Source organism: Pelophylax lessonae (assembly GCF_965119305.1).
Source record: "Pelophylax lessonae genome assembly, chromosome: 3".
Lineage (NCBI taxonomy): Eukaryota > Metazoa > Chordata > Amphibia > Anura > Ranidae > Pelophylax > Pelophylax lessonae.
In genome coordinates this window covers 323,381,883-323,395,136 of record NC_138770.1, presented here as the reverse complement: position 1 = coordinate 323,395,136, position 13,254 = coordinate 323,381,883, and the positions used below count along the sequence as shown (strand labels likewise).

Sequence of the window (13,254 nt, the reverse complement as noted above, 5' to 3'; positions counted from 1 at the left end):
GGCTTGGGCTGGTATTCTGCCATTAACACACCTGTGGGTCATTAGCTGGGGTTAACATTCTGCACCTAGCATTAAGTTGCTGTTCTGCACTGTTTTTGGATTGTATGCTTAGTTTACTGAAGTGAGCGCTTCTTACCACGGAGTCCGGTACCCCCTTGGTGATGTTTTCTTCAGATTTACATAGTTGCATAAATTGTGCCCTAGGGTGCTAGTTGCCTCGTTTCTAACCATTGGAACACTTAGCGATTCTCTCTGCCTCAGGGATGTTTTGGAACACTGCTTGACCCCCCACCTTCGGACACTGACTTTTCTGTGACAGTTTCTTGCTCTGTTTTGGGTACAGGCCCGGCTTCAGCAGTCACCTGTTTTTTTGGGGGGGGTTTTTGGAGTCAGTTTGAGTATGGGCATGGTAGGCGCAGTTGCACCTGAGTGTGATTTTATATGTGGTTTTGTTTTTGAGTCTATGAATGCTGGCTTACTCTCTTTTTGCTGCTCCTCAGGCTTTTCTCCCCCACTAAGCTGCTCCCTGCTGAAAACTGTTTGACACTATAAAAATCCTCTCATGAAATGTGCAGGGATTATACTTTAATTTTAAAAGTCACTCCCCTGCAGAGTGAAGGCAGTACATACTGACCCTTAAGGCAAATACGTAATAGTAATCCTAAATCTGTGACAACAGCGTTGCATTATTGTGGCTGTTCATATACATCCCCCTTTCCCAGATTCACTATTATACGCTATACTAGAGAAGGTTACGTTTAATTCTCCATTTAAACTGCAGATATCCAGTGATTTTAATGCTACTCTCTCTCTTGATTTAGACAAACCTTCACCGAGGCAACCTACATATGGCCTACTGGCATCCTAAGCACTGGCAGCAGATCTTGCTGAAGTGTGGAGATGGCAACATCCCAATATCAAAGCTTTCTCCTGTTTATCTTCTTCCCACTGAACTGCTTCCTGTATAAACTTGGTGTTTGCCAACTCTTCTCTGCTGGCAGCTGTCCAAGATGTCAAGTATCTTCCCATCAGCCTCTCAGACCATGCTCCACTGACTCTCACCCAGAGTCAGGTACGCACTGTATCCATGTGGTGCCTAGGCATTCCTATGGCTCTCTCTCTCATCCTGGTGTTTCCTCCCTTATTGGAATAATATTGCCTGCAGAATAAGGGTTCTACCACACCTACTATCACATGGGATGCCTTCAAAGGCTTGTGCACAGGGATACTACATTTCAGCCACAGCTGTGGTCCAGAAAGATCAGGCTTCTGATGCTAATGCCCTCCAGGGCCACGTTACTACCCGTACTCAGGAATATACTATTGACCCCTCCCACAAATATTTTGATGGCCTTATGGCAGCTAAGAGATATCTCAATTTACATATGATTGAGGTCATGAGACTGGATCTTATAACCCTTTATAAGCATAGGGATCATAATGGGAGTTTCCTTGCCCTTTTCGTGCAGCATGACACCCCACTCACCATTGTCCCCGAAATAAAAACAGAGGGGGGGTTGGCGATTACCTCTTTTTAGGACATACTTAGTCATCTCTACCCCTCTTCTTTGTCTCCAGACCACAACCTTTTTGATATGCACCCTCTTCTGGATTCTGTATCCTTGCGCTGGCTCTCCGATACAGAGAGAGATTTCTTAGTATGACCCATTGCTCAAGAGGAGGTTCTTTTGATCATCAATTCTTTCCCGAGTGGTAAGGCCCCAGACCCAGACAGCCTTCCGAATGGAATTTTACAAGACACATGCTGGCTCAGTGCACAGTTGGCTCCTCAGTTAGCTGTTTTTTTTACGGGTTGTCTGGCTAATAATATCCTCCCCTCCTCCATGAGTGCAGCTCATATCATTTTGATCCACAAAAGCCCAAAAGATCCATATTCCTGTGTCTCATATAGGCCAATAGCCTTATTTCAAAATACTAACTAAGTTTCTTACACGTAGACTAAATAGCATCCTTCCCACGGTCATAGACTCAGATCAAATGGGTTTTATGTTCGGTAAATCCACAGACATAAATATCTGTAGACACTTTACTAATATCCATGACTGCCACAACAACCAGGGCACATGGGTAGTAACATGCCTAGATATAGAAAAAGCTTTCAATACAGTTAAATGGGTTTATCTGTAGGAAGTCCTGAGACATATGAGATTTCTGCTCATCTTCATTTAATGGCTATGCACCTTGTACAAACACCCCACAGCATCTATTAATTCGTGAAGTTGCTTATCTGAACCCTTTTCACTGCATAGAGGCATGAGGCAAGGCTGCCTCTCTCCCTAGCTCTCTACGCCATCGCTATGGAACCGATAGCGGAGTCTCTCTGCAATTCCTAGGAGTTTAAAGGCCCTCATTTTTGCTGGCTGGCGGAAAGGGTGGCCCTGTACGCTGATGGTCTACTCCTTTTTTTTTTAATGATCGGGACTGACTGCTTTACAAAATCTTTGTCAGTCAGTCCCCTACAACCATTCATGCTCAGTTACCCTCACAGAGTTGGCAGCTCTCCAGAATAAATGGCTAGCAGATATCCCCGATCTTAATCCAACTTGTCTCCCTCAGAGACTGTCTTATCCAATTTAAAATAGTGCACCATGCCTACTATACGCCATACAGTGTGCATAAAATGGTCCCAAATGAGCCATCTGATTGTTGGGGATGCTCCCACCCCAGGGGTGACTTCCTACACATCTTCTGATTATGCCCTGTAATCACACAATACTGTGAATCAGTGATTTGTGTCATGCAAAGGGTCTCCGGATGGGACATTTCCCCTTCTCTATGGGTCTGCCTACTGAGTCTGGTTGAGGACCTGGCTCCTATGGTGGCGGAACAGATGTTGCTGGGGACTTTTTCTATTTTATGCCAGGAAGACAATAACCCTGGCATGGAAAATGCCTACTCCTCCAACAGTTTCTACCTGGATGAAGCTGGTAAACTTCATTACCCTTCTATAAGGATACTTACTATAAGAGATGTGCCTGAAGAAATTTAACAAAGTTTGGGGAAAATGGGTTAATGAAGACTCTACGGCACACGTGTCTGATGTTTCTCATTAAGAGTTCATTTTTTTGTCTGCTTTCTTAATCTAGTGGAGAGGTGGACAGGCCATGTCAGCCTTATGAGGATGTTTCTTTGTTCTGTTACTTTACATTGAAGTACAGGGGTGAGCCACCCACGCACATACTTTGAGTTGTATTGTGTATTATATGTTGTCCCCTGCGAGGGTGATGTTTATGTTTCTCAAAAACGAACAAAAATGACAGTAACTTATGATAACCAGTCAAAAATATTCTACTTAACACAACAGTAAATAAATAAGAAATTAGATGCAATGGAATAATGTGTTTTTACGCAGTTACTGAATTTTTAAACCTCTGCTAAATAATGTCCCTTTATATTAAAACACTATTTTAAAACTAACAGGATATGGGTTTTGCCATTACCGGCCTGCATCAGTAGAAGAATTTTTTACAATGCTCAAAATATTACTGCACTGTTTAAGGCCTGTGCTGCTACTAACCGATGACTGGTTAACTGTTATTCACCAGAAGACATTAACATTTCAAGAGTTAACAAATTTTAATACAAAATAACAAAATCTCCAAAACAATTAGACTGAGCTCTGATAGTATTTGCATATTGTCTGATTTATTACAATGAAAATGTTTATATAAAGCTTTATATACCTTGTATATTATTGAAACTGTATCCATGGTTATCTATTGTCTGCTGGTTCCTCTTTTAAAACATAATAATTCCTCAATAACTTTAATAAAAAATATACAGATATAAAGATAAATCTCATAAATAATACCCATCATTGGAAAAGGTTATGAAATCAACAATTAGTGGCTGATTACAACAATCACTACAACCACTATAATAATAAAAAATATTTTAATGGCAAATACATTGGAAAAATTTGCAGTTATATGGACATTAATTAGGAGCAAACTTTAATCTGATAAAAATGAAAAGAATTATTTTTTTTATAAAATGTATTTTGCTTTTAGAGTGAAGAAATATATGGTTTTAGTATTATACTGTATGCATGTATTTGCAATTAGTGTAAGATAATGCATTTAGCCTACCATACAGTATGGCAATAATTTTAAGAGAAAAAGTAACACATATAACACTTTCTTTTAAAATTTTAAATGTTAAAGTAGTCCTTGAAGCGTCTTATTAAATAAAGATACTTGGACACTGAAATAATCCAACACCTTTGTTAGTTGTAAGCCAGTTTGGCTAATAGAATGTTATTGTGTCTGTGTGAGAATTTCAAAGACATCTGTTTAAAACTACACACAAGATAACAGGCAGAGTGCATATATTTTTAGAGGACACAAAAGATACTACCAGTTGGAACAAAATAAAGTTACATTTTAAATTGTATATAAAGCCAAACCTTTTTTTTTTTTTTAAGTGTAAGAAAGGGGGAAAAACCCTCTCTGTTTTATTTTCAGCTGTTTATGTCCTGTTGGGGAGATTTCCTTAACCATTCTGTCCCAGAGACACAACAGAAAGTAAGAGGAAAACCAGTTTTAGCTGGAAAAAAATGTCCCCATTTTTCAATTATAATGGTCACCGGGACCAATAAGGAATGTGAATCTCCCCACTGGGAACTCAGACAGCAATAAAAATGATCAGGTTATAATTATAATATATCTATCTATCTAAAGACAACAGTTTTGGTTATGGGTACACTAAAAAAAAAAAAAAAAAGCATAAAACAATGGTTAGAAACGTTGTCAAATTTTATGAAGGTCTGCATACTAGATAGAAGTTTAAAATTAAATTCTCCAAAAATACAGGAAGGGCAAAAAAAAAGATCATTTTAGTGGAGCAGAGAAGAGATATTACCTACGTTTGCTTTCTAATAAATCATCACATATTATCCTTTAAATTTCTGTGCAGTTGATTTACTAAAGGTAGATAGGATGTGTACTTTGCAAGGGAATTCTCCCTTGGCTTAGTGAATGAGGTGCAGCGCTGTTGACTTTCATCATCCAATCATGTGCAAGCAAGCATAATTCTGTTTCTTTTCCTTGATCATGATTAGGCACTCTGTACAAAATTAATTTTTACTACATTCAAAAAACCATGAGAAAGTTGCCGTAGCAAAGTAAACCACTTATATGCCTTTAGTAAATATTCCCACATTGCATAAGTTTCATCCTTACTCTATCCAAAACTAAATAAAAACATTGAGCTTTATTTAGTCTTTTATATTTATTATACATAACTGAGCATATTTAACACAGTTGTCTGGGTCTTGTTTCATTTATTGGCTATAGATATTAATTTTTTGTTTTTGTTGTTTTTTTAGAGCAAGACCCAAAGTGCAATACAATGGATATGCTGGTCATGAAAATAGCAATGGACAAGCGTCATTTGAAAACCCAATGTATGATACAAACTTAAAACCCACAGAGGCAAAAGCTGTTAGATTTGACACAACACTAAACACAGTATGCACAGTGGTATAGCCTTTGGAGTCTATTAAGACTTATTCATAGCCATACCTCTGAAGGACAAACTGAAATTCCATTGGTGCCCTAAACCAATATCTCTACTACTTCTGGCTTTGCTGCTGCAAACTCTAACACCATATGTCAGCAAACGGTAGATACATCTTTGATGCTCATTGAATGAGTTGAGTCTTCTGAAGATCACATGAAGAATGTTCCTTTCTTTAAAAGAGGATTACAATGTCTGTCTTCAATCTGCTTGCCATGGAGGAATACTTCAGGAAGACAAATAAGTCATATCAGTTGTTATTTGGATGCCTTTCACTGCAATATCTTGGGCACTTGGATAAATCCTCAGCTACTTTGATGTGTGAGATCATCAGAATGCGTATATTTTTTAGTATCCCAACAAAAGTGAATGTCCTGGAGAAGACACACACTGGAAGGAGGGGACAACCTTCTGTATGGTTGCACATACATTAAATGCTTTACCATGAAATAAGTGACACTATGTGACGGTTAAAAGGAACCAGATTTATTAGACACTGTTTGTGCGCTGAGTGGTTTGTTAATCTTTCCATTCAGTTGGTGTTGCAAAATATTACTGCACAATTTTTTGCACTAGTATGTTTGAAATGAGTGAGTTTCATCCCATCAACAAAAACAGGGTTTATAATGACAATGTTCAGTTGTTTAAACTCATTTTCATTTGACACCCATTTTACTAGACACCAAGTTTCATTATTCCAGCATTCATTAAATTACATAATTTTTTAACACAAAAAAAAAAAATCAAAAAGGAAACTAGGCAACTTTGTTTCTGTGCAATTTAATGCAGGCTCTCATCTTCATAAACCACACCTGATATCATGTCCAAAAGCAGCAGTCAATTTTTGTACAATATATATTTTATGTCTTATTTTCTTATAAAAATAAATAAAGAAAAACAGGGTTGACATTAAACATTTGTATTATACAATTAAACAACAAGTGTTTGGAAAATTGTGAATAGTAGTTCATTTACACTTACACACAAGAGAAATATATATTTGGAAAGTTAATTTGCTATTTAATATATGCCTCCAAAAAAATGTTGTTGTTTTTTTGGTCACAGCGATGAACATTCCTTCTGTCACATGTTGGGTCGGAACTGGATCACAAAAGGATGTGGAAACTCCCAAAATACATGTTGCTTCCAAATTGTTAGGTGGAAACTCTGGCATGATTCCTCTCAAGTTTAAAATTGTATGAGGCAATATCATTAGTAGTACAGTAGTTTCTAACAAATTTAATTTAGAACAATTGGAAGTGTTCTGTAATTCCTGTGGGAATTGCGAGAGCAATGCATCTTGCTGGATTATTCTCTTGCCTGTATTTCTTGTATAGTATTCTTACCAAATGCAAGGGGACAAATTTAAAGTGAACCTGTGAGGATAGAAATATGGTAGCTGTCATTGTTCACCTATGATTGTCTTCTCTACCCCCAGATATAACTTTGGAAATATGCTATTATGGCATCTTTTATTTTTATTTGTTTAATAAGGAAATTTAATAAGGAATTTGTTTAATAAGGAAACAATTTTAACCCAAATGTATTGAATTAAAGTTCACTGCCTAGTGAATCAGTTACCTCCAACAAGCATGGAGACAGTGAAGTCTTAAAAGCATCATGTACCATTCTCCATATCCGTTCCATAAGGGAAGAGATTTTGGCAAATTGTTCTCTCCACAAAATTACCAATTTCAATGTCAGAAAAATGGTTCCAAAGCAGAAACTCATTAAGCTGGTTATGTAGAATTTTCTTTTTATTTAGAGTGTGTGTTTTTGTTTGAGAGAGGGTTGTATTTAGGGTGTTTTCGTTTATTTCACGTAATATGTTTTTTCCCCTTTTTTGTGTATTTGATTATCACGTATGCATTGTGATTTTGTATTTTTTTTACAGAGTCTTTTTCTGTGAAAAAAATGTAAAACAATTAAGCCATGAAGGAGCTTATTAAACTCAGGGACCCTTTAACCCCTTAAAACCTCAATAGATATCACCTTTCTTGTTGACTTCAATGCATTTTCCCCAAATGTTTGGTCAACATTTTTAGATTTATGATTTTTTTTTAGGGAAATAAAAACTTTCAATTCTGTTTATCCCCAATTAAAAAGGCCAGGATGACAGATCTGGAGCCTACACCTTTAAAAGGAGCTAGCAATGGCAGCTTCCATACATCTGTATTCACAGATTCAATTTAAAGCAGAGTATTGAATACAACAAGTTTACTTTGTTCTCAATATAATAAAAAAAATAGTGTATATTATTGCATATTGCATAGAAATTCCTCTGACATCTTCCTCCTCCTGTCAGTTACACAGACCCCTTTTATTGCAAAATGTTCAAACTATACTTTTTGCTGTATCTTCCAAATTTGTATTTTCTGTAAATTGTATGTAACATAGGTCTACCTAGATTTTCCATTTTTCTTGTTATGTTATAGTTTACATTCTGAACTACTCGAATTCTTATAGTTTACATACTGAACCACCTGAATGCTGCATTGCTAAACCACACACAAAAAATACTGCAGCTCAACCGCAGAATATATAAACCTAACATGGAGTCATAGCAAGATAAAGATTTGTTTTTCTTTTTTGATGAGAGACTCAATTTTATACGATAAATGTATGGCCAAAATGAAAGAATTGTCTAACATCTTTATTCCCAGCATGAATGCTTAAACTTGTAAAACATTTTGTGGGATGCCTTTTTTTCAGATGACACATGAACAACAAAATAATTTAGTGCATTCAGTAGTGATATAAGTGCCTTTTGGATAGCCTGGAAGATTTTTAAATACAGTTTTGCTAAATTAGCATTGTCAAAACGGGCTATTCCTGATGACTTCCAGTATACATATTTAGCTGGCATAGTTCCCTTTTGGACTCACTTGGACCCTGTTTAAAAAGTGCCTAAGAGGAAATTTTCTGTGTTGATTATTTTTCTTTAATTTTATAACTTGTACTACAAAATCTACATCTGAAACTTTGATTGATGGCTATAAGCAACACAGATGCTTTCCTTGTGGACAGTTTGGGGTTGATTTATTATTTAAGTAGAGCATGTTCAATTTTAATGGACATTTTCACTTAGTTTAGTGAATGTTGTGAAAATTCACTCTGTAAAAAATACTCAATCATGTACTGGTAAATTAAAAAAACAGGATTTTCATATACACATAAATTATTTTTGAAGTTAGCAGAGCTTCACATCATTTACTGAGCTAATGAACATTCACTCTGTAAGTGAGCAGCTTATACTCATTTAGTAAACCAACCTCTTTGAGAACCTGCAACTTTTATGTCTTATGAATCATCTAATATATATATATATATATATATATATATATATATATATATATATATATATACAGTATATATATAATATGTTGGAATAAAAAACATGTTAAATAATATGTTCAGCTTCTGTTTTCGTTCACTATATTTTGTGCAGGTGAAAGTAGTAATTTTATAATAAGCTTCTGGTTCAACAGGCAGATACTGATTAAAGACACCACTAATAAAATACACTGAGAAGAAAAGTATCAGGGAAAAAACACAAAAATATGTTGTTGTTTTTTTCTCATTCCAGTAGGAATAATAATTTATTTACTCTGCATGGACTGAAAAAGGCAAGCGGGGGCTATATGGAATAGAAGAAATATACAAAAACCTTCCTAGCCATGCTGTGATTGAAACTTTATATTAAGCTTTTGCTTCTAGTAAGGGAATTTTTCAGTCCATGCAGAATGAATAAATGTGTAATTTGGCTGAGAAGGGCAACTGCCAGCACAGCTTTGCCTTTAGTGCTTCCTGTGATGAGAAGCAGATGTTTAGGTAAAAAAAATATATAGATACCTAGTATATTTATTTGAAACTGAAGGAAAAATAGTTTACAGTACTTAAAAAGTGACAGGTATGCTTTAAGGTCCATTGAAACTAAAATGTTTGTATGACTATTTAAGAACAATGCCGTAAAAAGGATAACACATTTTAGTTTACTTATACCTACTGATGTGTCTTTTCCTGCTCATACTTTTCAATGAAGACCTTCACCTATGCCTAGACATGTATATGGTAGTTAGCATTCTTTGGGGGGAATGCATGTAAATTAAAATTATTGCTGTGCCAACAGAATTATGTCATTCTGACTCTCTTTGGTCAAACAGCTAGGGAAATAGCAGGAATTTTGCAATTGTTATTCACATCCTTAGAGTTTATTTAACTTTATCCAGTTTGCTTTAAATCTCTAGGTGCATGTTGTTTAGGATTAATTTAAAGGCTAAAAAAATAATAACAATAATAATAAATGCACATATTTTTGCAGAAAAAAAGTGCATTTATTATTTTTGGCAAATTAACCTGCAAAGCATGGCAAGTGCCATGCCAGGCTCCTGCAGACTCCAGCTCTAAGTCTGCACAGAGGTAAGAACTTTCAGTTACAGACCTGGAGGAGGTATCAGTGGACACTTGTGTTCCATTAGGAAATATGCCATGGTAGAAGATAGGATCTGTAGTTGACTCATTTGTCAATCTCTGTAGGAATGATGTGAGTGGAGCCCTACACAGCTGAATGCATTTTAAATCTGAAATTTGCTTGGTAGAAGAACCATTAGAGGCTATCGGGGGAAGGGGGGGTTGGCAATTTTGGGATTGGGTAAATCCGCTTGGCACCATGTTACATGTTACACCCTAAATATTCGTGTAAGGTGTAACATTGTCTTGAAAGTGGAGATAGCCTTTAAGTCTCATCCAGGGCCCTAAATATTAGATGCAAGTTTATTCAAATCAGTAGGAAACTTTCCAATGATTTGATGATTGATACTAATAAAACGTATCAGAAGAATCTGTGCTCCAAGGTCTCAAAACACTCTACAAGTAGTATCAGTGAAGCAATGCTTTCCCTGCAATGCATAAATCAAAATGTAACCAAGAATCCAGATCTTATTAACCCTTTAGTCATAGATTGTCAGACTGTAGTTCATCAACATCTAAATAGCAGTTCATTGCCTATTTTTTCTGTTTATAGCTAGACCTACACTGCCCACCATCCAGTCAACATCCTTAGGTTTAAACTGTCAATTGAACCTTGTCATGCAAATATCTAAATATAATTATGAATAAAGAATACACATAAATACATATGCTAAGAAAAGCTTAGAGGTTTTCTGGAATATGAATGCAAGACAAAGTACACCCAAAATATAAGTTGTAAAGTGAATGTATAAAATAGTTTATAGATGATAAAACATAATGGTTTCAGTAATTTGAAAACATAGAACACTCACCAGGATATAACTATTTTAGATTTATTGATTTGGGTTTTGGTAATTGTTTTAATTATTCAAAATGTGTACTTAAAGACAGCTGCCTAGAAACAAAGGTTATCTCAGGGAGATAATCTTATGTTTACACTTATGTAAGAGCTTTAAGCCTTGCCATCCAAATCCTAAAATTAGATGAAAAAATGTAATTCTAAATTTTTAAATATTTGAAAATTCTTGTTGGTGTCTTTGGTTCATATAGACAGTTCTGATACATATCTATATGTACTAGTGAAAAAGTAACACGCTAAATTAAGTGTTAGTTAGCATTCTCAATGAGGAACCAAATCATTACTTTTCTTTTTTATGTAAATTGTACTATATAAGTTAACAGCACTGAAGAAATGGCACTTTGCTACACTGTAGAAGTGAGTGTACAGCTTGTATAACAGTGTAAATTTTCTGTCCCCTCAAATTAACTTAACACAAAGCCATTAATGTCTAAACCGCTGGCAGCAAAAGTAAGTACACCCCTAAGTTAAAATGTCCAAATTGGGCCCAATTCGCCATTTTCCCTCCCCATGAATATTTTGTGTGGCCACCATTATTTTCCAGCACTGCCTTAACCCTCATGGGAATGGAGTTCACCAGAGCTTCACAGGTTGCCATTGGAGCCTTCTTCCACTCCTGCATAATGACATCATTGAGCTGGTGGATGTTAGAGACCTTGTGCTCCTCCACCTTCGGTTTGAGGATGCCCCACAGATGCTCAATAGGGTTTAGGTCTAGAGACATGCTTGGCCAGTCCATCACCTTTACACTCAACATCTTTAGCAAGTGGTCGTATTGGAGGTTTGTTTGGGGTCCTTATCATGTTGGAATATTGCCCTGTGGCCAAGTCTCCAAAGGGAGGGGATCATGCTCTGCTTCAGTATGTTACAGTACATGTTGGCATTCATGGTTCCCTCAATGAACTGTAGCTCCCCGGTGACAGCAGCACTCATTCAGCCCCAGACCATGACACTCCCACCACCATGCTTGACTGTAGGCAAGACACACTTGTCTTTGTACTCCTCACCTGGTGGCCGCCACACACGCTTGACACCACCTGAACAAAATAAGTTTATCCTGGTCTCATCAGACCACAGGACATGGTTCCAGTAATCCATGTCCCTAGTCTGCTGTCTTCATCAAACTGTTTGTGGGCTTTCTTGTGCACTATCTTTAGAAGAGAATTCTTTCTGGGATGACAGCCATGCAGACCAATTTGATGCAGTTTGCAGCGTATGTTCTGAGCCCTGACAGGCTGACCCCCCCACCCCTTCAACCTCTGCAACATGGCTGGTAGCACTCATATGTCTATTTCCCAAGACAACCTCTGGATATGAAGGTGGGCACATGCACTCAACTTCTTTGGTCGACCATGGTGAGGCCTGTTCTGAATGGAACCTGTCCTGTCAAACTGCTGTATGGTCATGGCCACCGTGCTGCAGCTCAGTTTTAGGGTCTTGGCAATCTTCCTATAGTTTAGGCCATATTCATGTAGAGCAACAATTTTTTTTTTCAGATCCTAAGAGAGTTATTTGCCATGAGGTGCCATGTTCAACTTCTTGTGACCAGTAGCAATAACACCAAATTTAACACAACTGCTCCCCATTCACACCTGAGACCTTGTAACACTAACGAGTCACATGGGGAGGGAAAATGGCTAATTGGGCCCAATTTGGACTTGTTCACTTAGGGGTTTACTCACTTTTATTGCCAGCGGTTTAGACATTAATGGCTGTGTGTTGAGTTATTTTGAGGGGACAGAAAATTTACACTGTTATACAAGCTGTACACTCACTACTTTACATTGTAGCAAAGTGTCATTTCTTCAGTGTTGTCACATGAAAGATATAATAAAATATTTACAAAAATGTGAGGGGTACTCATTTTTGTGAGATACTGTATCCTGAAAATTGTGCATATCCTAGATATTGAAAAGGGAGGTAGCATTTGTGGCAAAAATACAAAATGAAATACTCTGCAAAATGAAGAACATGTCTCATCATACACTGACATAGTATCTCTTTCTTCTGTTGAATTTTACATAAATTGAAGTTAGGGATCTTAACAGTAAAAATTCTTACTAATAGTGTATAGAAGTGTGTGTGTGTGTGTGGGGGGGGGGGGGAGAAAGAGGAGGAGAAAAAATACCCAGTCAGTCACAGCTCTACTCAAGTATTAAATTACATTTTTCCACAGTTCCCAGTCAGTGTCATAACATTTTACATTGTTATTAAACTCAGCTGTGGATTTTATCTTCTGAACCTTCTTAATATATTGTAAAGTTAAAATTTGCTTCCGTAAAAAGTGATTAGGCAGCACACATATGAGTATATAAAAAGCAAGTTTCCTTATATGTTTGGGCACAGATCATAACTTTTAACAGTGCCACTGGAGCTCCCCGAAATGC

The 13,254-nt window shown here is 36.7% G+C and overlaps 1 protein-coding gene across 1 annotated transcript in view; it reads left to right on the top strand.

Moving 5' to 3' along the window:
- The window catches only part of CSMD1 (CUB and Sushi multiple domains 1), a 2,644,830-nt gene extending 2,637,888 nt beyond the window's left edge, over positions 1-6,942 (top strand). The window contains exon 70 of the mRNA XM_082250071.1: positions 5,348-6,942. Within this exon, the coding sequence (XP_082106197.1) occupies positions 5,348-5,507 (160 nt within the window). The 3' untranslated portion in view covers positions 5,508-6,942. The remainder of the gene's footprint in view (positions 1-5,347) is intronic.
- Positions 6,943-13,254: the final 6,312 nt, after the last annotated feature.